Consider the following 27346-nt stretch of genomic DNA (forward strand, 5'->3'; position numbering starts at 1 on the left):
GCAGAGTTCAAGCAAAAGAGAATACGCTGAGATAGGCAGAAACTAAAAATGAGGATATTTCAGTAAGGAGAATGAAAAGAATATGGAAGAAACCCATTTTGATTTGAGTCCTATGGTGAAAAAGCATTCCATTTTTAAAATCTGAAGCTCTGCCTAAATCAAATGATTTTCAAAGGTACCTGCCTCCACAATATATAAATAAGAATCAACTAGGAGGCATGGAGGGTATATGTATGTGAGAAGAATAACTTTCATTGGTTAATATGCAAATTTTAAGTCAGAAGTACAGAGGGGCGCCTGGGTGGCTCAGCTGATTAAGTGTCCAACTCTTGGTTTCAGCTCAGGTCATGATCTTAAGGTTTTGAGATTGAGCGCCATGTTGGGCTCCGCACTGAACACGAGCATACTTGGGATTCTCTCTCTCCCTCTCTCTTTGCCCCTCTGCCTGACCCTGTGTGCATACTCTCTCTTTTCATATTAAAAAAAAAAAAAAAAAAAAAGAGGAACAGAGAAATAAGTGACAATCTAAAATACAAAAATGACTTTCAATCTCTAATTATGCAAAATAAACAGAGGTAGAAAGAACCCTGGGACTGAGCAATTAAATCTAAATTGGTCAAATTCGACTTTTGGCCAATTTCTGATAGGCTGGACTACCTAACTGCAAAATACAATAAAAATGTCCTGGGGCAGGGGAATGAACAGAGGTAAAGTCAGAGAGGTCTGCTGTGTAGGAGGTACTGAAGTGGCTCATCAGAACATAATTCTTTGGTAGAAATCATTGTCTTGGCTTAGAGTTCAATTTTTAACATCTCTACCTATCTCCATTTGGAACTTCCTTTGGCTCAATGTTCTGAACCTTGGATACAAAATAAAAATAACCTGGGTTATCTTTCCAAAATATCAATGTCTAGGTCCCGTCTCCCAGAAATTCTGTTTAATTGCTCTAGGATTGGGCCTAAACACTGACAATTTTGTTTTTAAGATTTATTTATTTGAGAGAGAGAGTGTGAGCATATATAAGCAGAGATAGGGGCGGGGGCATGGGAGAGAATCTCAAGCCAACTCCCTTCTGAGTGTGGAGCCTGACTCAGCTTGATCTCAAGACCTGAGCTGAAACTGAGTCACCCAGGCACCTCGATAATTTTTTTTTTTTTTAATTTATGGTACTAATGTGGGACTAACTCTGCAGCTGTAATTGAGAACCCCAAAGCTTAAATAAAAGGTCTGTAGCTGCCATACTTCATTAGCAGCACACCACTGACCCCTATGGGTAGGGTTCTGTTGGCAATAATAAAAGCAGTAGAAATCATAGAGGCCTCACTGTCTGCCCTTCTGAAGTGAACACTAAGGTAATCTCCTTGCCAGGTGAACATGTAACTCTAACCCAGGCCAATTTTTTTTTATCGGGGTCTGGATGAAAAGCTATGACTCCCAGCAACACTATTCTTCTTAGAGAATAAAAGAAGGACCTTTCCTTCTTTAATTATTATCCAAAATAATTTCAGGAGTTTCTTGCTCTCCCTCAATTTGGGGCAGAGGAGGGACTCTCTTTCCAGGAGTGTGCTTACTGCTGACGTCAAGAGAAAAAGACATCTGGGTTTACCAAAAACTATGGTTCAAGCACCAAACTGAAGTGGTTCACAGTGGTCCCAGAAATGCTATGGCTTTATGCAAAATATGGCCCATGGAGCCAGGAATTTGTTAGAAATGCAGATTCCTTGGTCTCACTACAGACCAACTAAGTCATAATCTGCTTTATACAAGATCTCTAGGAGATATATAGAATTTATATAGATTTACACTATAGTTTGAGAAACACTGCTATAAGGAAAAGAATCATTCAAGAAACAGCACTATCTATATAGATTAAAAACTTCGAGGACTATTTCCCTCTTTAAATTAGATAATTTACAAAAGAACAATAAAAGCATTTTAAAAACAGCATGGACTACAGCTGCCTTGGAAACTCACCTTCCACACAGTCAGATTTAGGCCTTCCTTGTGATGTTCTCTTAAAAGGATCTTAGTTCTCTGAGTGAATATATATTTAACCCCATACAGACCAAAGCAAAAAGAAAAGCTTTTTACTCATTTTTATTTCTGAGATATATTTATATCACAGAATAAGCTGAAAACTGCATGACTTTCTAGGGCTATAACACCAAGTATGCCATTTTGAATCCTGAAGTCAAGAAGTCGTAAAATACAGTTACACAGGAACATTAATGGGCCTACATAGCAAAGGCTGTAAAATATTTATAAATCCAAATAGAAAAAACAAACAAACAAACAAACAAAAAAACAAATAGAAAAATAATGTACTCCCCAACCCAAAAAGAACATCCTTTATGAAAAAAGAAAGAAAAAGGCCCATGTGTGACTTTGGCTACTACAACCTAAAAATGTGGCACTTTTTCTATTTAAAGTAATACCTGTGGGAATCCTAATAGAGGAGTGGATAGCTAAGCAAAATATAAGGAGAAAACTCATGGGTGTTAAGGGCCAGCAACTGCTAATACAAAGCCACACAGAAATACCATGGCTCTTTCCTTCCATGCTAAAGTGGGTCAAGAAGCAAGAGCATAAAATCCTGGGCCAGACAACATTAAAATCTAGGGCCTCTTTCTCCCCTCCATCCTATAAGCTTAAATGTCATTTTTAGGTTCAGAGTGAGTCCATCATGTTGTCAGCTGCCAGATATATTAATAAGTAGGGTTGTTAAGGCATAAACTTGAAGAGAACATAACACATAACCTGTGGGTGATGTGTCAACAGAACAGGGAGAGTTATTTCAAAGGTTATGTGGGATTTCTGGGAGAATCCATTAATATTTCAGTATTCATTTTTAGTCCCCTGAGAGACTCCACAGATTCTTCTGAGTCTACAGGGTGGCTAGACAGCCATGACAATTATATGAGGAAACTATATTATCCTTATATAATTGGTCAACTCCACTCATTAAAGAAATGAGTATGAAAAGCAAATGCTAATATTCCCAAGAAACACAATAAGGAATGTTATTTGCATTTTTATGAGCTGGTGTCTAGAGCTTGGTCAGTGTACAGGCTCTGAAAACAGTGACTTTCCATTACTAAAATGCACAACCCACAGAGAGAGGACTGTAACCCTAGACCCTCTGCCAGCCAAGAATTAAATGTACCTGTACTGGCTGGCATAAATCCCAGACATAATGCTGCTCCTAAGGTAGAAAAGAAAATGCTGGTGTGTGTAGCAGAAAGTGAGGCTGTTTAGTTTATGTAATCTCTGAGAACATATATTTTCATATCTATGGCATGTCTTCCAATTTCTGATGTTGGGAAATAAATTTGTTGGGCATCTTTGGAGAAAAACATGTACAAATGTCTAGCTGAAAGAGCCCCTCTAATTCTACCACAATTAAAAACCTGGTTTGTAGGGAGCCATGTGATGTGACCTATTATTTTTCCAGCCTTCTCTACACAGATGGAAGGTCATCCTTAATATTTCTCATTTATTTTGTACAGCAACAAAAACTAATTTTAGTTCCACTGGTGGCACATATTCACAGATACTCTAGACTTTGGAGCCTTTTATTATTAGAATCCTGGAAGCTAATTAAATTGGAAGTATGGGTGGGAGGAAGAAGGGGGACAAGAAGAACCAATCAAGCAGTACCTCCCAACTGGAATAAAGGTACATTTTTTACACAAATGGCTCAAATGGCTGCCTCAAAACCTTTCAGAATTAGGGCATACACCAATAAAATATAAAAAAAAGGCAAAGGCTTGAAAGCCTCAAAACAGGATGATCTCTATGAGGTCATTTATATGCTGTTCAAGGAAAAAAGGAATTATAGGGGCTCTCCAGAGTTAAGAAGCGGGAATAATAATAAGCTCTGGAAAAGATACTAAATATTAAAGAGTGCTGAACAACAGGTTGGCTAAATATCAAGCTTCTGTTTACAGGCAAGACAACAAAACAATCTTGTACACAACTGCAAACATGCCCCATAAGGATTAATTAATTAATTGACAGTATCAACTAATTCTATGAAGACAAATAATCCTGTCCTTTATCAAAGGACATTGCTCTGCTCATCAAGGAAAGGTCTAATTCTAAAAAGCTGAGTAATTTAAAGCTCTTCAGCATATCAAGAATGAAAAATAACCAAAAGAAAGAATGAAGGAAGAAAAATACTTACCAGACTATCTAGTCCTCCTCCCAAGAGATCCACTGCTCCCATCTGCATTGAGGACACCTGTGGCACATTGACTGGGGGACCAAGGTCAAGGTTTAAGAGATCTCCTAGAAGGTCACCTTGAGAGGGGATAACCTGAGGCTGTTCCAGGTTCGTGGCAGTGGTGGTGCCAACAGGGCTGTCACCTGCATCAGTGCTGCAGTCACACACACAAAGAGGGGAAAAGAAAAAAAGTCACTTTCACCCAGGACATGCTAATAACAAGGCAACAAGTGAATGTCAGATCCAGAAAATAGAGGAGGAAGGGAAAAAGAAACACCAAAAAATCCCCACACACTTTATTTTATTCATTTATTTTTTTTAGCAGTGTTATTTTTTTAAAAGATTTTATTTTTAAACAATCTCTACACTCAATGTGGGGCTCAAACTCACAACACTAAGATGAAGGGTTCCATGCTCTACCAATTAAGCCAGTTAGGCACCCCTAAAAAACTTATTTCATAATCATTTGTTGATGCACATGAAGAGATGACAGCAATTCTTATTTTTATCAAAATAAATAAAAATAAATAGTTGCTACAATGAAAATTAATGTATACTATGTAACATCAGTCAGTCCATTTTAACTGAGTACCTACACTATGACAGAGCACTGTAATGAGAACCTTGGGGCTATATATATATTTTTTAAGATTTTATTTATTTATTCATGAGAGACAGAGAGAGAGAGGCAGGCAGAGACATAGGTAGAGGGAGAAGCAGGCTCCATGCACGGAGCCCGATGTGGGACTCGATCCGGGGACCATGGGATCACACCCTGAGCCGAAGGCAGATGCTCAACCGCTGAGCCACCCAGGCGTCCCTTGGGGCTATATTTTTTTTTTTTGGGGGGGGGCTATATTTTTAAAAAAGGAAATATATCTCCTGTCCTCAACTTAAACAACAACAAAAAGCAGCATTTACAAGATGACTGCAAAGCATATTCATTGTGTAACAGCAGAAATGAGTACTGTATGAGTGTCTGCATATGGACAGGATATAGATGACAAGCAAAACAAGCCAGGTAGGACTGATTCTGAAAGCTTCTGAGAATGGTTTTATGACTAGAGTTTGAAGAATAGCACAGTTATGAGGAAGTGCCAGGGAAAGACCTCCCCTAAAGGAAGGGATGGTTTGTGCAAAGGCACAGAAATGAACAATCTGACAGTAGAGGTGGTAAAAAATGATGTTGGCAGGGGCAGGGATTGGGATTAAGATTCTGGGAAACAGAAGATGGGGAGATAAAAATTAATTTTTTATGATAAGCAATACAGAATCACTTTGATTTGTTGAACAAAGAACTAAAAGTAACATTTCAGAAACATCCCTCTAACAGCTGTGTCTCAAATGGACTAAAGGTGGAAAAATGAGCATGGAGATGAGGAAAGAGTAATCTCAACTGCTACATAAAAATAAAAAGCGGGATCCCTGGGTGGCTCAGCAGTTTGGCACCTGCCTTTGGCCCAGGGCATGATCCTGGAGTCCCGGGATTGAGTCCCACATCATGCCTGCTTCTCCCTCTCCCTGTGTCTCTGCGTCTCTCTCTGTGTCTCTTGTGAATAAATAAATAAAATCTTTTTAAAAAATAAAATAAAATAAAAATAAATAAAAAGCAAGTGATGAGTTCCAAGAGACAGTAGATGTTGTTGGGTCAACTGGATAGCTGTGTGAGAAAAAAAATGAACCTTGACTTTTGTACCTCACAAAATAAAAATTAAAGAGACAAAGTGGACATATATGTGAAGGGGAAAACCTAGGAGAGTAGCTTGATGGCCTTGGAGTAGATAAAAGTTTCTACAGAAAACATTAAGTATGAAAGGAAAAAAATGATGACCTGGACTTCACTCAACAGGAAAATGCAAATGCAAAGTAAAGCAAGGCCCCGTATCTCACAGAATGGCAAAAACTAATATGATTGACAACCCCAAGTGCTCCTCAGGGTGTGAATCACCTAGAACTCTTATACACTGCATTGAATACACTACATTGTATATACACTATATATACACATTGTATATACACTACATTGGTAGGACTTCTTGGGAAAACTGGCAACGTCTCCCGAGGCTAAATATACATCTCTTCTATGATCCAACAATTCCATTCCTAGGTGTATACACAAGAGAAGTATGTAAGTCTACTAAGACATACACAGAATATTCATAGCAGCTTTATCTGTAAGAGCCCCAAACTGAAAAAAGGTACGTCAACAGAAAATATAAATAAATTGTGGCATATGTGGGCAATGGAATACTATATACCAATAAACAGAAACAGATAACTGATTTATATCATGTTCAAAAATAAGCAAAACTATTGTGACGAAAGTCAAAACAACGGTTATCTCTGGTAAGTGGGTATTAACAGCAAAAGGACATGAGGACTCTTCTAGAGTCCTGGAAATATCTGATCAAGGTAGTGGTTATGATTGTATACATATATACAAGTCTACTGAGCTACACACTAAAGGTTAGTGCACTATTAAGATGATCATAAATGGCATATAATTTCAAAGAGGGGGGAGGAATTCCACAAGGAAAATTCCAGGCTCAGACAGCTTCACTCTGAATTCTTTCAAACATTTAAAAACAAAATAAAACCAAACTTAGATAAATTTTAAAAGAGAATAGAGAATGACAATTAAGAAAATCTAAAAATAGTTAAGACTGCTTGTGTAATATTAAATAATTATTTCTAATTAGGCTGGATAATTTATTGATTTTTTTAACATTTTATTTATTTATTCATGAGAGACACTCAGGAGAGGCAGAGACACAGGCAAAGGGAGAAGTAGGCTCCCCATGGGGCACCCAATGTGGGACTCAACCCCAAGACCCTGGGATCATGACCTGAGCCAAAGGCAGATGCTCAACCACTGAGCCACCCAGGTGCCCTGTGATTTTTTTTTTTTAAGTCCTTATCTGTTAGAGATACCAAGTAAAGGTAAAATGAGAGGAAGTCTGGGATTTGACTTAAAGTACTCCAGCTCCCTCAAAAAATAAAACATTGTGGGGGAGATACATGAAACAAGTTTGGCAAAATAGTAAGAACTGCTGAACCTGAGTGAAGAGTAGACAGGAATTTGTTACTCTATCTTGCATGTTTTCTGAGATTAATATAATACAAAGAAAAATTACTGTAAAAATTCTATTAATGATATTTTCTTGAACATAAAAGAGAGAAAAATGAATAATCAAACTCAGAATAAACAAACAAAAACTAAGAAGTAAAAAGACTGCTGATGCTCCTCACAATGACAGAGGAATCTGCCAGAGGATGATGGGAAAACAAATGTTGTGCTCAACTGTTAAATTTCAAGTACGAGACACAAGTGAAGAAATCAAACAGGGCAGCCCCGGTGGCTCAGCAGTTTAGCGCCTGCCTTCAGCCCAGGGTGTGATCCTAGAGACCCGGGATCGAGTCCCATGTTGGGCTCCCTGCATGGAGCCTGCTTCTCCCTCTGCCAGTGTCTCTGCCTCTCTCTCATGAATAAATAAATAAAATCTTTATTTAAAAAAAAAAAAAAAAAGAAGTCAAACAGCCAAGGACAAGGGACTGGCAGTCAGAGTTCGGGAAGAAATCAGACACACATCTCAGGTGAAATCAGCAGAGCACCGTGAGTGTGGCAGGAGGAATAGTAGGCGGTCTAGAGTAAGCAGACAGAGATCAAATGTTGGCTCCAAAAATGACAATGTGATCTTGGGCAAGTGACAACTTTTCTGAGACAAAGACTCCTCATCATAAAATGGTAACAATGTTACCCAAACACAGGGATCTATTTTAGGCAGGATGAAATGAAAACATGGTATAAAATGGAAAAGCCTTGTAATACATCAGTGGCTGTGCTTAGTAGATCAGTCCCAGAAAGGAATACAAAGAGAAGCACAGAGAGAGCAAGTTCAGAATGAGCCTCGCAACACATTCAAGATTAATGACTAGAAAGAGAACGAACACAGAATAGCAAAGATTAAAGACAGAAAAACAATCCAAGAAAGATGACTTAGGAGCAAAAAGTGTCAAGGAAACCAAGATGAGAAGTATCTAGAGTGGGGGAAGAGGAGCATATACAGCCAAAAATTAATAAAGAAGTCAAAAGAGGGAAGCAATTTCATATGCACCTGCCAAGAAATACATGAAATCTCTATAAAGGATGTTCTCTGAACACGAAATTCTATCATCTCATGACATGTGCCATTTAAGAAGTGTTCTGTCATATTGTTTATCAGGACCTCTACGCAGAAGGCAAAAGAAGTAACAGTGCACATATTTTCCATGAGAAAGAAAAAGAGAGATGAAAAGAAGTAAATGATTCCATGGTTTCAACAAGAAGATGGCAAACCATTATGCATTTTTTCTAAATGACAAACACAAGAAAACACGAAAATGTTCTCCATTGTAAACTCCTGGAAATAACTGCCTAATTGTCATCAAAGCAGTATTTTTTAAAAGGTGAGATTTTTCTAAATTAGGCAACTATTTACCCTCTCACCTCCCCGCTGCCCAGAGCAGCTGACAAGTTTTAGTAAGCAATACCCAACTGAAAAGCACTTTTTGCTTTCCCGAGTAGATATTAAAAGATTTAGTTAAGTAAGCATTTTTAGATCTCTAGAAGAGGCAGAGTAAGGTTTTACAGTGTAGCTGTATTTCATGTCAGATCCTTATCCCTTCTTAACTGAATGCTGCAGAAGAGAGCTAGGTAATGTCTGTGCTATTATAGATATACCATTTGGAGCAATATATCATCCCCGTTTATTTCAAAGGGAATTTTTATGCATTTGTGTTTCCTTTGAAAAGATAATACATGAAAAAAAAAAAAAAGATAATACAAGCACAATGGACCAAAAATCCTTTTTTTTGTCTAAAAAGGAACCACATAAGGAATTGTGAAGGTAACAAATTAAAGACTATTAATCAGATAAAGATCTTATGTAAGAGATTGTTTCTTTTTTTTCTTTTTAAAATTTTTTTTTTTTTTAAATTTATTTATTTATTTATTCATGAGTGAGAGAGAGAGGGGGAGAGACACAGGCAGAGGGAGAAGCAGGCTCCATGCAGAGAGCCTGGCATGGGACTCGATCCTGGGTCTCCAGGATCACACCCTGGGCTGCAGGCGGCGCTAAACCGCTGTGCCACCGGGGCTGACCCTGTTTCTTTTTCTAGTATAAATATTGGTTCTTTCCTTATGTTCAAGAAAGGGTTGTTTTTATTTGATTTTTTTTTCACTTCCCCTCCCAAGGGTCAAAAGCTATCAATATTGTGATATTACTTATCACAAGTAATCTAAATTGCATATAAATATGGTTACGGAGCCAAATTAAAAAGAAAATCCCTATTTATTACCCAAACTTAACAGACTAGGAGGTGGTGTACTTATTAGTCAAATGGTCATATGTAGGTTAAATATGCATGCCTACAAGAGAAACATCCTACTGTTACAAGGCCTAATCCTTATGAAGCCACAACTTCTTTCAGTAAAAATCACAGCATCTGTCCTAAAACCAGATTCAACTCATGTGAGGGCTAATGAATATCAATAAACATTTGCTTGGATGTTGCCCTTTCCTCTTTAAATAAGTCCTTTCTCTTCCTTTTTTCGATGAGCCTGACTATAGGCTTATCAATTTTTTTTTAATTTTTTATTTATTTATGATCGTCACACAGAGAGAGAGAGAGAGGCAGAGACACAGGCAGAGGGAGAAGCAGGCCCCATGCACCAGGAGCCCGATGTGGGACTCGATCCCGGGTCTCCAGGATCGCGCCCTGGGCCAAAGGCAGGCGCCAAACCGCTGCGCCACCCAGGGATCCCAGGCTTATCAATTTTATTGATCTTTTCAGAGAACCAGCTCCTGGTTTCCTTAATCTATTGTTATTTTTTTTGTCTCTATTTCATTTATTTTTGCTCTAATCTTTATTATTTCTTTCCTTCTACTGGCTTTGTGATTTGTTTTTTTTTTCTACTTGCTTTAGGTATAAGGTGAGGTTGGGATTTTACTTATTTCCTAAATTGGCCTCAGGAAGGTACTGTTATAATCTTCCCTCTTAGAACAGCACTGCTGCATCTCAACTCCGTTTAAATGTTCTAATCAAAAAAACAAGGAGTGGTTGAATGGATTAAAAAAACAAGAGCCGGGCAGCCCGGGTGGCGCAGTGGTTTAGCGCCGCCTGCAGTCCGGGGCGTGATCCTGGAGACCTGGGTCGAGTCCCGCATCAAGCTCCCTGCATGGTGCCTGCTTCTCCCTCTGCCTGTGTCTCTGCCTCTCTCTCTCTCTAGCTGTGTCTCTATGAATAAATAAATAAAATCTTAAAAAACAAAACAAAACAAAACAAAACAAACAAACAAACAAAAACAAGAGCCAGGCAGCCCAGGTGGCTCAGCAGTTTAGTACCACCTTTTGCCCAGGGCCTGATCCTGGAGACCCGGGATTGAGTCCCATGTCAGGCTCCCTGCATGGAGCCTGCTTCTCCTGCCTCTGCCACTCTCGTTCCCTCTGTGTATCTCTCATTAATAAATAAATAAAATCTTAAAAAAGAAAACAAAAAACCAAGAGCCAAATATACTCTCCCCACAAGAGACTCACTTCAGACCTAAAGACACATGCAGACTGAAAATAGAGGAGTGGAAAAACATTTACCATGCAAATGGAAGCAAAAAAAAGAAAGATAGGGTAGTAATATTTATATTGGACCAAACAGACTTTAAAACAAGGACTATAACAAAAAGCAAAGATGGACACCACCTAATGGGAGGAAATAATCCAACAAGAAAAAAAAATCCAACAAGAGAATATAACAATTATAAATATCCATGTACCCAATATGGGAGTACCTAAATACATAAAGCAACTATTATTAGACATTAAGGAAGAAATTGACAGTAGTTCAGTAACAGCAGGGGACAAGACCCTACTTACATCATGGATATATCACCCATACAGAAGACCAACAAGAAGCAGTGGCTTTGAATGACACACAGGAGCAGATGCTTTTTTAACAGATATATTCAAAACATTCATTCAAAAACAGCAGAATACACATTTCTGCGTGTATCCCAAGTGCACATGCAACATTCTCCAAAACAGACGTGTTAGGTCCCAAAACAAGTCTCATAAATTCAAAAAGACTGAAATCATATCATGCATCTTTTTTGACCACAATGTTATAAAACTAGCAATCAATCACAATAAATAATCTGGAGAGAACATAAATTCACAGAGGCTAAACAATATGCTCCTAAACAATGAATGAGTCAACCAAGAAATCAAAGAAGAAATAAAAAAAAAAAAATACATAGAGGTAAATAAAAATGAAAACACAACTGTCCCAAATCTTTGGGATGCAGCAAAAGCTGTTCTAAGAGGAAGATAACAAGATAACAGCAACATAGGCCACCTCAGGAAGCAAGAAACCTAATCTTATCCTTTAAGGAGCTAGAAAAAAAAACAAAGCCCAAAGCCAGTAGAAGGAATGAATCTAGGCTGCTTTTATAAAACAATCCTGCAAATGTTATTTCATTATCAGCTTTATAGCATAAAATAAGTATTTGCTAACTTTATCCATACACTTCAACCAAAGTTATGCTAAAGGTAGGGGAGCTCAGGTGGTTCTGTCAATTAAACAGCCGCCTTCAGCTCAGGTTATGATCCATGTTGGGCTCCCTGCTCAGCAGGGAGTCTGGTTCTCTCTTTGCACCAACCCTCCCCACTCCTGTTCTCTTGCTCTCAAATAAATAAAATCTGAAAGGAAAAAAAGAAAAGAAAGCTAAAGGTACATATAGGCTTTCTTCCAAATTTTCAGCCCTGAGAAGATTTCCAGTGCCATCTGCAGACTTTTTTTTTTTTTTTTTTTATTTATGATAGTCACAGAGAGAGAGAGAGAGGCAGAGACACAGGCAGAGGGAGAAGCAGGCTCCATGCACCGGGAGCCTGATGTGGGACTCGATCCCGGGTCTCCAGGATCGCGCCCTGGGCCAAAGGCAGGCGCCAAACCGCTGCGCCACCCAGGGATCCCAGCCATCTGCAGACTTAAGCAAGTTTCAAACTTACCAGTTTAGAAGTTTTCACCATTTTCTAAAGCCATTATCTTATCTACTCCCAGTTTAGAACACACAGAGGCCTTTCACCTATTATGTTTGTGGTCACTGGTCTTCAGATGGAGCGCCCAGGGCAGTGTAACAGGTTTGCAAAAAATGGCACAGCAAGTTCTTTTCTAGACTATAAAAGCATGAGGAAGACCAACTCTGTTCTAAACAGTTACTTCTCACTCAAAATCTAGCTCATCTGCTTACCTCCCATGATGTATTGGCAAGTGTTTACGATGGATTCCATGACTTCCTTCCACAAAAGCATTGGGAGGCTTATGGTATACTGAAGCCAAAGATCCAATGTGGCAGATGAGCTCATCCAGCAAAGTTGGCTCAATAAGATCTGTTTCCTCAGAAATCAGTGGCTTCTCAGACAACACTACTTCTTTGGCTGTGACAGGGTCCGTTGAGAGAAGGCGCCAATAAATATAGCCCCGGTCTCGAAGGTCAGGATTATCAGAATCCTAATGAAAGGCAAGGGCAAGAAGGTTTAAATGGAACTTTTCTCCATACAGAAAACCAACCTGCTAGATTTATTATCAAGGCAATGCTGTAGTGATTTATAAAGAGTTGGCTATTAAGATATTTAAACTCAACATAGTTTTAACACATTCATAATTCTATAATCTTTAGTGTTTCAAAGAGTTTAAATTGAAAGGTTAGTCCTATGACTGAAATTCAAGGAATGTTGGGAAAAGGAAAATAGAAATTTAATCAGGCAGAAATTTACTCCCTGAGATGGCCTCAGAACACAAAAATATTTTTTAACTGCTGTAAATATTAGGATTATTCATAAAATATTTTACCCATACCTTCTTTTTTCATTCAAACATTTATTAAGTATCTCCTATGGAGATACTGTCTAGGCCCTGAAAATTAAGAGATAATGGGCAGCCCGGGTGGCTCAGCGGTTTAGCGCCTGCCTTCGTTCGGCCCAGGGTATGATCCGGGAGACCCAGGATGGAGTCCCGCGTCGGGCTCCCTGCGTGGGGCCTGCTTCTCCCTCTGCCTGTGTCTCTGCCTCTCTATCTTTCTCTCTCTCTCATGAATAAGTGAATAAAATCTTAAGAAAAGAGAGAAAGAAAGAAAGAAAGAAAGAAAGAAAGAAAGAAAGAAAGAAAGAAAAAAGAAAATTAAGAGATAACAACAGAGAGTACCTGACTTTAATAAGCGCAGAGTACTAATTATTACAATATAGTATGAGAGGTAGTAGTATTTAAAATAATAAAAAATTGTCAAAGATAACAACAGAACTAAGTGCTTCCCAAAGGGGTGACATTTGGCGGGGGGTGGGGGGTAGGGGAAAGAAGGAGAGAATCTTTTTAAGATTTTATTATTAGAGAGAGATGGAGAGAATGCACACGCAAGGGGAGGGGGGCAGAAGGAGAGAGATAAGCAGACTCCCCGCTGAGTGGGGAGCTGGATGCAGGGCTCAATCCCAGGACCCTGAGATCATGACTTGAGCTGTGGTTAGACACTTAACTAACTGAGCCACCCAGGCGCCCCCGCAAAGGGATGACATTTTAATCTAGTGGTCTTGTTTTATCTGTGGTAGTTTTAAAATAATTTTATATACTTATGACAAAAAAAATTATCAATGCCACATCACAATTAGAGGTTTGTAACATAAAAATAAGTCTCTGAGGCACCTGGCTAGCTCAGTTAGTGGAGTTAACAACTCTTGATCTTAGGGGTCATGAGTTCAAGTCCCATGCTGTGTGTACAAATAAAATCTTTAAAAAAATTTTTTTATTAAAAAAATAAAAATACAGGGACACCTGGGTGGCTCAGTGGTTGGGCACCTGCCTTTGGCTCAGGTTGTGATCCTGGGATCCAGGACTGAGTACCGCATCAGGCTCCCTGTGAGGAGCCTGCTTCTCTCTGCCTATGTCTCTGCTTCTCTCTCTCTGTGTCTCTCATGAATAAATAAATATTTACATCCTTTCTCCATTTTAACTCTCCACCCCCAAAATAGCCATATTAACAGTGTGGTATGCATCCTTCCAGAATGCTCCTAAGCACACATATATTCATTTTATATAAAACCAGTTTCACATTATATATACTGCTCTGCAAGGTGCTTTCTACATTCACATGTATACCTGCAAATTTTTCCTCTTTGTACAGCCCTGCATCATTATGGACTAGTGTCCTATTGAAGGGCATTTAGATTGCTGCCTCTTTCTCCTTCCTTCCTGCCATTCATTCATTCATTCATTCATATGATTATAAAGTGGCAATAAATATCCTGGTATCTACCTCTCAGAGTATATGTATATGGTAGCATGTATGCCCAAGCTGTTCCAATACTACAACAGTAAGTCCCTGTTTCAGATCTGTAATTAAAACACACATACAAAAATATTTTCTTTAAAACTGGGCCAATTTGAGGGCTTCCATGTGAGTTTCTAAATGGGCAGATGAACTTGTTCGTGATTTAAACACATAAGGAACTTAGCGTTCAGCTTAATACTAGCAGTGAATCTGATGGTTTTGACTACATGGTTTTAAATGGTTTTTCTTAGTCATATATTGTTTAATTTGCATCTGCAGTGGATTAAGACAAAAAAGCGTTAGAAATGCCAAGATATGGGAAGTTAGTGAATAAAATTATCAAAATGGTAAACGTAATCTAAAATAATCTTTATCACATACATAAGCTGCATCATTATAATAGAAGTGCATATATATATGTATTACATACCGTATCAAAATGTTTGTAGTATTTGAAATGTCAGGGTTAAAAAAAGGAAACAGTGATATAGTGTCCCATTTACATGATTTTGTTTTGTTTTTGAGGAGTTGGGTAATTTATTTCTAAATAGCAGCCTGAAACCTCACTTAGATTTTCATTTGGAAACAAAGCTTGAACATTATAGAACATAAATAAACTGATTTTATAAGAGAGTTGAATATGAATTTTCCAAAATAAAAGGCCAGGAAAGCAATCCCCACCCCAGCTTTTGTTGATACATAAATTAAAAATTAAATCTTAAAAAATAAAAAATAAAATAAAATAAATAAAAATTAAATCTTAACTTATATATTCAATCCCCAGAGCACACCATTTGAAATTTGTAGACTATGCTTTTTATTATACAATTAAAATGAATATTGCACATTACTTGACTAGAAAAATTTAGTCCCCCATCTTTACAGATTAGTAATATTGTTGAGGTATTTAACTTTATAATACAATTTAATAATATACTTATTAAAATAACATCTTTTTATTTCAAATTATTTCTCTCCTCTATTATGCACATATTAAACCAAATGGCAAAAAAAAAAAAAAATCCTGTGGGGATTTACAAAATTATGTACATCCATGAAAAAAATTTGAGTCCCATCCCCCCACAAATTCAAAACACTGCAACAGGGCAAAATGCTGCATATGGAATCACTGGACTAAATGGTATATATGTTAGGGGTGCCTAGGTGGCTCAGTCAGTTGAGTCTGACCCTTTTTAATATTTTATTTATCTGAGAGTGAGGGAGCGAGCTGAGGGGGGTAGGGTGGGAGGTAGAGGGGTATGGGGAGAGGCAGAAGGAGAAGCAGACTCCCCACTGAGCAGGAAGCATGATGCAGGGCTCCATCCCAGGACTCCAAGATCATGACTGACCCAAAGGCAGACACTTAACCGACTGAGCCACCCAGGTGCCCCAGTTAAGTCTGACTCTTGATTTTCATTTAGGTCATGATCTTAGGGTCTTGGGACTGAGCTTTATGTAGGGTTCTGCACTGGGCATGGAGACTGCTTGAGATTCTCTCCCTCCCTCTCCCTCAGCCTCCCTTCCCCCACACACTCAGGGTCTCTCTAAAAAATTAAATAAATAAATAGTAAAGGATATACATACTGCAAATCTTAATAGACTTTAAAATTTAGCCCTGGGGCAGCCCCAGTGGCGCAGCAGTTTAGCACTGCCTGCAGCCCAGGGCATGATCCTGGAGACCCGCGATGGAGTCCCACGTCGGGCTCCCTGCGTGGAGCCCGCTTCTCCCTCTGCCTGTGTCTCTGCCTCTCTCTCTCTTTCTCTGTGTCTCTATGAATAAATAAATAAAATCTTTAAAATATATATATAGTCCTGTAAGAAATGATTATCAATTTTCTAAGACCTGAAGTTAAAAACAGGTAAGATCTCCACTGTTTGAACACTGTTGTTCTGAGAGCTGACTTGTTAGGCCTACTATAAGCTGGCCTTCACTGCCTCACTCTTTACCTGGAGGCCACAAGAAATCAGTCCTAGTCAAGACTTGGAACACGAAAACAGAAACCTTTTATGATTTTAGGGTGCCATTATGTGTTTAGTGACTCAGAAAATTTGGTTTTGAATCTGCTTTTCTGCTAGCCCCATAGTTCCTTGCCAGGATCTGGAAAAGTAGTACATTTCTAAAAATTTGAGGGCTTCCAAAAAAATTCTTACCAGGCAAACTCTATAACAGTAATTTTTTTTTTTTTTTTTGCAGAATGGATTTTTTTTTTAATTTTTTTTTTTAATTTTATTTATTTATGATAGTCACATAGAGAGAGAGAGAGAGGCAGAGACATAGGCAGAGGGAGAAGCAGGCTCCATGCACCGGGAGCCTGACGTGGGATTCGATCCGGGGTCTCCAGGATCGCGCCCTGGGCCAAAGGCAGGCGCCAAACCGCTGCGCCACCCAGGGATCCCTATAACAGTAATTCTTAAACTAGACTTTGCATCAACATTATAGCACACCAGGGAAGCCACTCAGTGAGAGATTCCAGGGCCGTATCACAGATTTTCATTCATTATATCAGAAGCAGGCCCAGGAATTTATACTTCCAACCAACAAGCAGCACAGGTGATTTTGATGATGATGGTTTCTAGTTTACAGAGAAGTCTTCATCTTATTTTTTCTTTCATATATTATAATAGGCTAACTATTAAAGTCTGGACACTTCTGTGTATATTAACTAATTCCTAACTACCAAAGCAAAGAAGACAAATCTTTAAAATGAAGCCTTGGATTCAAAGGTTCATTTTATTTTCCTCTAATAATATTTCTAATTATATCACCAGTTTATTTAAAATTAGAAGCATAAATATTTTACATACAGTTCACTGAATTCTCAGTACAGATAAAAAATAGTATTAATTAACTCAACTGTAGAGATGGGAAAGGAACAGTATTAAAAAGAAATTTGCTCAATCATGTCCTGAACCAGAGATGTGGCAGAAACAGAACCCTATCACCCAATTCAAATTAATACAACTTAGCATATCACACTGCCCTCAATTTAAATTGGTACCAGTCATAAGTATTAGGTTCTTATTTCACAAACTTGAAGGGGGCAAAAAGAGAAAAAACTTCATGGGAATTCTATATAATATAAATATATATATAAAATATGCAAGCACAATATATAAATGTGCTTGTTCTTTTATGCTAACTCCTCAGATCTCATTAACTGGATAAAAACAGCAGGGCTAGGGAAATTGCTTAATAAGTATTCATAATCAAATTTGAAATAATCATCCACAATGATCTTAAAACTACTAAGTTTATTTGTATGTACTGATTTATGCACAAGAGTGCTTTAAATAGGGAAAGCAGGGAATGTGTAGTCTCAAAGTCATCCCTGACTTTCATATTAGAGAAGCAGCACAGCATAGTAGATAGGGACAAAGACACTGAAGCCAGGCTTCCTGGGTTTGAGTCCTAGCTCTGACCCATACTAATTGGGCCTATGTCTCAGATTTCTCATCTACAAAATATGAATAATACAACAGTAGAAACCCTTATTGAAATTAAGTTAATATGTAAAGTGCTTACTAGAATGCCTGGTATACAGTAAGCATAATACAAATAGTTATCATTAAAGATTCTATACTATTCTATACAAAAAGTCTAGAATTGGGAATATCTGATGGTTTACTTATATCCTCCCCTGTCCTAGAAAAGAACTTAGTCAAAGTTTACAAAAATGCATTGAAGGCTAGAGAGCCTAAATCAAACTAAAAACAGAAAAATGCATGCCACAAGAACTATACTTTTTCTACAGGAGATCCTTAAATTTGATTCTAAGGTTTCCAACTGATACAAACAAGAAATCTGGTCAGGTAAGCCATTCAGATGGGCAGTTAACTACATATTAATGCTTAGGAGAATCCAAAACTGGTTAGGAATTTGTTTGATGGGACTTCATAAAGAAAAAAACATAATGGAGTAACAAATGACTGACAACAGATTCAAAGAGGATAGTTTCTCATGACAATCCTTAATACAAGATGATATAATATAGTAAATGCAATTCTCATGAGGGTCAGGTACAATGAGTCTAGATAGCCAGCCCTGGCTGAATTAGGCTTGATTCAGTGGTGAATTTCAACTATCAGTAAGAATAGAGAGTCCTTGTATCATTTAATCAATCCTCCCTAAATACTTTATCTCAGGCAAGTTTTGGTAAATACCGGAGATGGTAAGATTGAGTTTGAATTCTAACAAGAATCCAAAATACAGCTCTCTTATGATACCTTTTAAATACAGATCCATAAGCCTTAAATAGGAGATGGAAACAGGGTTGAGAACTTGTGAATACAATGGAACCTATACCAAGGACACTTGCTTGATTATAAGCCTATCCCTATCTAGAGGTGAGCAGAGAGAACATAGCCCAAATTCTTTTTAGAAAACTTGCTTTAAGAGAATGAAAAGAAAAAAAAAAAGAAAAGAAAGAAAGAAAACTTGTTTTAAGGACACTTGGGTGGCTCAGTGGTTGAATGTCTGTCTGCCTTTGGGTCCTGGGATTGAGTCCTGCATCGGGCTCACCACAGGGAGCCTGCTTCTCCCTCTGCCTATGTCTCTGCCTCTCCGTGTCGCTCATGAATAAATAAATAAAATCTTTAAAAAGGGGAGGGGAGGGGAATGTAAGATGCTGGGGTGGCTCAGCAGTTGAGCATCTGCCTTCATTTCAGGGCGTTATCCTGAGTCTGGGATCGAGTCCTGCATTGGGCTCCCTGCAAGGAGTCTGCTTCTCCCTCTGTGTTTCTGCTTCTCTGTGTCCCTCATGAATAAATAAATAAAATCTTAAATAAATAGATAAATAAAACTTGTTTTAAATACATCTTAAAACACAGATACAAACGAGTGATCAAGGGTCTAGACTAGGAAGTCTACAATCCTCATTTTAAAAACAAGTAATATTAAATAACCACTGCCTTGATAGTTCCAGAAACTGCTTCGCTTCAGGTAAAGGAAGACTTGAATAGAAAAGGGAAGTTAAAAAAAATACATTTTGGGGAGCCTGGGTGGCTCAGTTGGTTTAAGCAGCTGCCTTTGGCTTGAATCATGATCTCAGGGTCCTGAGATCAAGCCTTGCATCAGGCTCCCTGCTCAATGGGTAGCCTATTTCTCCCTTTCTACCACTTGTCTCTCTCATGCTCACTCTCTCAAATAAATAAATAAAACTTTTAAACACAAAACAACAACAAAAAACACGTCAAAGGACTCTTACAAATAAATTTTAAAAGATGTAAAATCAGTAATAGGAAAGATGACAGGTCAGAACTAGGCACGGTATTGTGAAAAGATTTTAAATTTGATAAAATACCACTATAAAGAGACAGATAAGAAAAATGGTAAACTGAATATATGAATCAGATTCATGTGTAGACACACACCTGAATTTCCAATGGCCTGCTATTGGAATTCCAACAGCCAGCCTGTTCAGAAATTCAATTAAGAACATAACTAAATTAAAAAAAATAAATTATGATGAATTGATGATTACTATTCTAGTTACATTAGATAAAATAACTATTTTCATCTCTGTGGATCTAAAACAGTGACCTGATCCTTTTGGCCAGCTGCCACATTCCAGAAATTAGAACTCATCCTAGGAAGGACCAAAAACATTCAATGATTAAGGAGGCAGCATAAGCATTTTAAAATTATTTCAAGAAACAGGCTATCAACTCAAGGCACTTAACTAGCATTACATGGTGCTTTCATTTCAAAGCTGGAATTAAGTCACCCAGAAGAAGTGAGACTCAAGTGAGTCACCCAATATTGTAAGACTCAATGTCATTTTCACATAGGTTCTTGACTAATAGTAAAAAAAAAAAAAAAAAAAAAAAAAAAAAAATCTATTTTTCATGAATAATCATAAAAATGAGTCAGTCAATTCACTTAAAAGCCATAGAACCAGCTATAATTCAGTGGTATAAGAGACACGTTTTATATTTTAACAGGATTTAAAGACTATACCCAATTAAAACCTCCCCGAATGAATTTTCTTAGTTTCATAATTTCCTAAATATAAAACCAGACAAATCAAACCCATGCTTTTTCTAGATTTCATACCTGTGTTGCCAAACTCAACACTTGCTGTACCAGCTCCTGTGTTTCTGATGGTTTTTTGAGAAACAGCTTCACTATGGCAGTAAGCAGAGTGAGCTGCACCTAAGGGGAGGGCACAATTTAACAAAGATAAAATGAAAGGCATTTACATTATTCCCTACCATCATTTCCAAAGCAGTGCTTACCCATTTATGAATTACTATGGGGGCTTCTGATTTTGATTAAGAGATTAAGGCTAAAACTCAGCCATTATCAAAAAGAGTAAGTTAAAGGTATTCATCAACTAAACACTCACTAGCCACTTATCCCCAACTTGCGTTGTTGGTGTCAAAAATTGCTTATTATTTATTAAATCGTTTATTATATAATTCTATCAAAAGATACAAATTTGAGAATTAGGAAATTACCTGTCATACTAGGCCAAGAGCCAAAAAACAGTAAAATTGTACCAGATCACAGCTAATAAGAGTGGGCTGCTGAATCACACACAAAAACTACAGGCTTGGGATCCCTGGGTGGTGCAGCGGTTTGGCGCCTGCCTTTGGCCCAGGGCGCGATCCTGGAGACCCGGGATCGAATCCCACATCAGGCTCCCGGTGCATGGAGCCTGCTTCTCCCTCTGCCTATGTCTCTGCCTCTCTCTCTCTCTCTCTGTGTGTGACTATCATAAAGAAATAAAAGTTAAAAAAAATAAATAAAAATTTAAAACTACAGGCTTATATGTGTTCCTTTAAAGACCCATTAAAATTACTATGATAGATTACATACATGACCTTCAATTTGCAGTGAGTGCAAATGCCTGGGGAAAAGGGTTTTATAATATATCTGCTTCTCTGGGCCTGTGGCTGTGAGGTCAGGTCTCTCCATTTTGGTAGAGGAGAGACAGAAGATGGGAGGAAGTCTATCCATCCATAAAGAATCTTTCTAAACTACACATGCCAGTCCTTACCCCAGCCCCAGGTAAGAAGCTCCGTTGTAATGAGCCACAACCACTGTGGAATAAGGAATAAGTCATCTTATCCCTGGAATAGGAATGAGTCATCTGCTTCTGGTGACAGAAAATTTAAAAAGTGGTAACTACTGCTCTCAGCCAGTAGTTGTTACAGTGTGGTTCCTGACCACTAGCAGCTGCAGCACTCTGAACCTGATGAGAAATGAAAATGCTTAAGCCCATCTCAGACCCACTGAGTCAGAAACACTAAGGGTGGGGCCCAGCAACCTGTGTTTTTAACAAACTCTCTAGATTCATTAAAGTTTGAGAACCACCAATCTAAGGCAGATTTGTCCCACCAGAAATCAGCACAAATGAAAAAATGACCCCTTTGGGGAGAAAAAGGTACTATATATTACATATATATATATTCACACACAAACAAATGAAAGTGCATAACCTTTACTTTCCTTGAAATCTTTCCCAAGAGATCTGACACAAGACACAGATAAGAACTTACCTGGGTGCTTTCATCATGAAAACCCTCCAGGAAGCTCTCTAGTAACTCATCTGCATTGTCAATTCTCTCAGCATATTCTCCCACAATCCAAATCATAGCTGCTCGAGCATCTGGTTCATCAAGTGAATCTAAGTTCTCACACAGAGTGGCAATGATACTTTCATACCTGATTTAACAAAATGGACTATGGTTAATTGGACACATATGAGAACTGTATTTAACAATGAAGGTTAAAAACAAAACCACCAAAAACAAAACAAAACAAAACCACCAATAAGGTACCCTAAACCAAACCACCAAATATAAAGGCTTTTGGCCAAGAGAATGCACAGGCTTTAAGCCAGAATATTATACATGTCTTAAATTTCTCTACAAATATGTTTTCATAACTGGACTGTAAACTGTTATAAAAGCTCATCAGATATCCTTTTCACAAGGAAAAATTACCCTGTGGTATAAGATATGCCACTAACTTATATTTCTAATCTTTCCTATAACTAGATCAGAGAATTTTCTTATGTATTATTCCATTTTCCCTTTATGACAGAGGAAAACAAATTCCACTTTACTTTTATGAAAAGAGTTAGACAACAACAGCATCCAGACTGGAAACAGTAATTTTGTCCATTAATCCACTATCTCTGCTTTTTATAGAGATCTTTATGTTCTTTCCTCCCAAGGCACCCACACTAATGACCGGTTTCTCCAAAGAAATAATTCAAGTATTTATTTTTATTTGTACAGGTCTATAGTGTTCTCATTTTTACCACATTGAATCCATCTCCTTGGCTAATGTAGTTTTAAACATAGAAATGATTATGTGGGGGTGACTGGGTGGTGCAGTTGGTTGAGCATCCAACTCTGGTTTCAGCTTAGGTCATGATCCTGGGGTCATGGGATTGAATCCCATATTGGGCTCTGTGCTCAGCAGAGTCTGCTTAAGTTTTTTTTTTTTTTTCCTCCCTCTACCCCTCCCCCTTTGCTCACTCGCTCTCAAAAACATATAAATTTTTATAAAAATGACAATGTGTAACAAGTTAGATGTAGACAAGCGAATAGTACATTTAATTGTTTGCCCTACCTTCCACTGATTAAATCAGGTTCTTGATAGCACTTTCTTAAACTGTCATAACCCCTTATTAATAGAAATCAGAAATGAACACATTTCTCCACTAATCACAGTAAAATAAATATACATCATCTCCACCCTTAACCTTTCTAAATTTAGAAGCCCAACTCTCCTCTTTTCTGGGAGAGTGGTAAAAGCATATGGTCCTTTTCCCAAAAATACCACTTCTAAAATTTAAAAAAACACATATAATGTTTTTTTTCCTTACATATAATGCTTTTAATAAACCACTACTTTGCTAAATAAAGTATTTCTTCTAATTCTGAGTCCACCACTAAGCTAACTAACTGCAAGTTGCTTCATTTAACACTATCTTTAAAGACTAATCAGAAACTTTAGCACAACATATCTCTATGATTTTAAGGCAAAATGAGATCTAGGATGCTTACAAGACCTGTTCTTATTTTACCCTTGTAGATCTTTTAATCACTTGCCTTCAAAATCAATCTAATGAAGCATTTTTGCTTCATAAACTAAGAGAGCTTAATGTGAAAAACCTGCGGAAAGAAATTGTAGAGTTTACACATCTTTATGGGAATAGCTATAATACTACAGAGAAGGACAGACACTGATAATTTGTTACATATTCTATAATTTTCTACAAAGTAGAAGGTAACACGCAAACAGTGCAACTGTTACCTTTCTGGTTTTTATAATCATGTGGCTATTAATTTAGCATTCAAACTGAAACATTTATTTCTGAGTGAAAAGCAGCACAAACATTAATTATGCCTGGTAACATGCATAAACTGAAATATGCCTGGACAGTCTGTAATACATGAGCTTTCTATTTAATAGTAACATCACCCAACAAAAAATCTGGTCAACTTCAATATATGCCAACTGACTATAATTCAGCTTCAATTCCTCTCAAAGTAATAAAGCAGGATGAAAAATCAGGTTTTAATACCTGTGCTAACCACCTTATTTTAGCACTTAAAACATACTTTTATGTTTTTAATTATGTTTAATTTAAATATTATTTTTCATAAAAATATCCTATTTTAATAGGATTTTAAACAAAGTATCCTATTATACTTTACATTACAAAGAATTATTACATTACAAAGTTACATTACAAAGAATAATTCTTACCTAGCCAATTTTAAAATGCCTTAAACATTTCCTAAATGATTTGAGGAAGAGGGCAGAATTATTTGGACATACTTGTTGGGGTATTTGCGAAAGATGTCCCTGATGACAACAATTGCCTCTTGGACCACATAATTTACTTTGGTCTGGATGAGATCAAGCAATGTGCTTACACAGCGCTCTGCAGATTGCTAGGAAGAAGAACATAACAAATAACAAGTCAGATGATCTCTCCAATAATGTAACTTCAATATAAAAATTACTTTGAAACATATGGGTGCACCAACTAAACTAGACTCAAACATCAGGCACTTAATTTGACCAAGATATACTAGAAGCTAGGCTATTTGATGGAGATACACAGAGGTTCCAGATAGACTCCACATTTTATTCGTTGCAAAATAGAATGACAGATAGATCAATTCAAATGAAAATAATCATCTTGGATAGCTACGGAGGATAGAAATGTTAAAAAAAGAATGAGTCAAGGAAGGTAGGAGGAAAGAAGAATTAAAAATAAGCCAAGGTGATCTTTTTCTGGAGTTCATGGTAAGTGGAGACAACAGAAGGCATCCTTAAAGCTCTTGAAATGAAACTGCCAAATTGCTTATGTGCATACAAGTATATTTTCCAGGGAGAAGGTCCATATGACTTTTATTATATTTTCAAAGTTATCTGTGACTCAAAAAACTCTAAGGAAAATTTGCCATCTTCTAACTATATAACTGAAAATCTATGGCCTTAGATAGACTGCAATTCTCCACAGCCTGTAGTTTATCTATAAAACTTAGTCTACTGTTAATCTTCTTTTTTTTTTTAAGATTTTATTTATTTATTCATAGAGACACAGCTAGAGAGAGAGAGGCAGAGACATAGGCAGAGAGAGAAGCAGGCACCATGCAGGGAGCCTGATGTGGGACTTGATCCCGGGTCTCCAGGATCACACCCTGGGCTGCAGGTGGCGTTAAACCGCTGTGCCACCGGGGCTGCCCCTACTGTTAATCTTCTATTAATGAAGGGAATATGGCAGAATACAAGTGACAAAGCTAATATACTGAGACTGTAAGTCACAGTTTGAAAAAGGAGAAGGGTTTCAGATAAGAGACCCTACGAGTCAAGGACTGATTTCCCTATCACAAGGTACTAGGATGGGTCACCCATTACATGCCTCCTGACGAGATGCAACAGAAAGTACACAGCAATGCCTAAGAAATACTTTTCACTAATACTGAAGAACATGAACATTACCAAACCTCTGGATTTAATTATCTAATGAGAAAAACAGGATCACTAAAACATAACCAGTCAAATCCAGACTTTGGGAAATTGTACAAGCCTGATGACCTAGTCTCTGTAATAAATGGCACCAAAATTAAGTAATTAAAGACTTAAGAGACATTAACCAAATGCAATGTATGGATCTTCTTTAGATTTTTATTTGAACAAGCCAACTATAAAAAGACACTAAGACACAATTAGAGAAAACTGAACATGGACTGGCTCTTCAATGAGATTAAGAATTATTGTTGGGTACAGCAATGGTATCGTGACAATATATATTTTTAGGGACCTTCTCTATTTGGATACACACACTGGACTACTCTAATAAGATCATATCTGGGATCTGCATTAAAATCCAATAGCGGGGATCCCTGGGTGGCGCAGCGGTTTAGCGCCTCCTTTGGCCCAGGGCGTGATCCTGGAGACCCGGGATCGAATCCCACGTCGGGTTCCCGGTGCATGGAGCCTGCTTCTCCCTCTGCCTATGTCTCTGCCTCTCTCTCTCTGTGTGACTATCACTAAAAAAAAAAAAAAAAAAAAAAAAAAAAAAATCCAATAGCACTCCACTTCCTGAAGGGGGAAGAAGAAGATAAAAGCAGTAACATGTTGATGCATGTTCAAAATGGATGATGTGTACATGAGAACTTATTATCAACCCTACTTTAGTATATGCCTGAAAATTTTGGTAAAAAAATATTTTAAAGGTACTAAATGAAACCACTCCAAGCAATTTAATAAAAACAAAACTGCATCTTGCAGTTATTCATATGATGACTCTGTTGCACATGAAATGGTTTTGCCATCTTTTATGTATTTTTTTCCATTTTTGGATTCTGTTTTATTCATTTTTGGCTAGTAATTCTTGTGCAGTTACTGTAACAGCAAAATAATGGGAAAAATTTAAATATATAAATTGTGATAAATTATAAAGTATGCAAAATATACGCTGCTATAAGATTTATATTATAAATTAAATAATACATGGGCGGCCCCAGTGGCTCAGCAGTTTAGCGCCACCTTCAGCCTAGGGAGGGATCCCGGAGGCCCAGGATTGAGTCCCACATTGGGCTCCCTGCATGGAGCCTGCTTCTCCCTCTGCCTGTGTCTCTGCCTCTATGTCTCTCATGAATAAATGAAATCTTTAAAATAAATAAATAAATAAATAAATATAATACAATACAAATACAGTGGTTAACACAGGGCTTGATATAAATCCCACGTTTAGTGAGCCCTTCCTACCATTATTATAATAAAGAGAGAAGGCCATTTCCTATGATGCATCAATATTTGAAAAATATTTAAGTCTGGGACATAATGGTGAGTTTTATAGAAGTTTGAGATGAAGCATAATCTTCTAGGTTTGCCACTAAATAACTGCTGAGAAAACAACAGAACTCACCATGTAAGGAAATGTAAACTTCTGTGTATCAAGACATCAAATGAAACAGAAAGGGAAAATAATTGCTAACAAAATGAAAGATTAGTATCTTTAATTATAAAGGATTTTTTTTTTAGAATAACAAAAAATATTTTGCTAAAACATAAGATTTACAGAAGTTTCCAGACAAGCCATACAAAATGGTCACAAGCTTTTTCTTGAAGGAAGGATTCTACACTTGACAGCAAAGTCACAATGTTATTAGTGAGGGCTGTAATGTTTGTTTAATGTTCCCATTTTGGTTCAAACAATCAGGCTTGTCCATCTACAGCGTCTAAATAAAGTTAGACTTGGCAAGAGAACATATTCTAAAGAACTGGTTAGCTGCTTTTA

General features: G+C 37.5%; 1 protein-coding gene across 5 annotated transcripts in view; it reads right to left on the minus strand.

The window, feature by feature from the left end:
• AP2B1 (adaptor related protein complex 2 subunit beta 1) overlaps nt 1–27346 on the minus strand; it is a 131290-nt gene that overhangs the window by 56780 nt on the left and 47164 nt on the right. For all 5 annotated transcript variants that reach the window (XM_025440399.3, XM_025440397.3, XM_035721410.2 and 2 more), the window contains exons 10-14: nt 24370–24485; nt 22074–22239; nt 20626–20724; nt 12504–12763; nt 4184–4376 (exon numbers count right to left, since the gene is read on the minus strand). In XM_025440399.3, the coding sequence (XP_025296184.1) occupies nt 4184–4376; nt 12504–12763; nt 20626–20724; nt 22074–22239; nt 24370–24485 (834 nt within the window). The remainder of the gene's footprint in view (nt 1–4183; nt 4377–12503; nt 12764–20625; nt 20725–22073; nt 22240–24369; nt 24486–27346) is intronic.

Source organism: Canis lupus, chromosome 9, assembly GCF_003254725.2.
Source record: "Canis lupus dingo isolate Sandy chromosome 9, ASM325472v2, whole genome shotgun sequence".
NCBI lineage: Eukaryota > Metazoa > Chordata > Mammalia > Carnivora > Canidae > Canis > Canis lupus.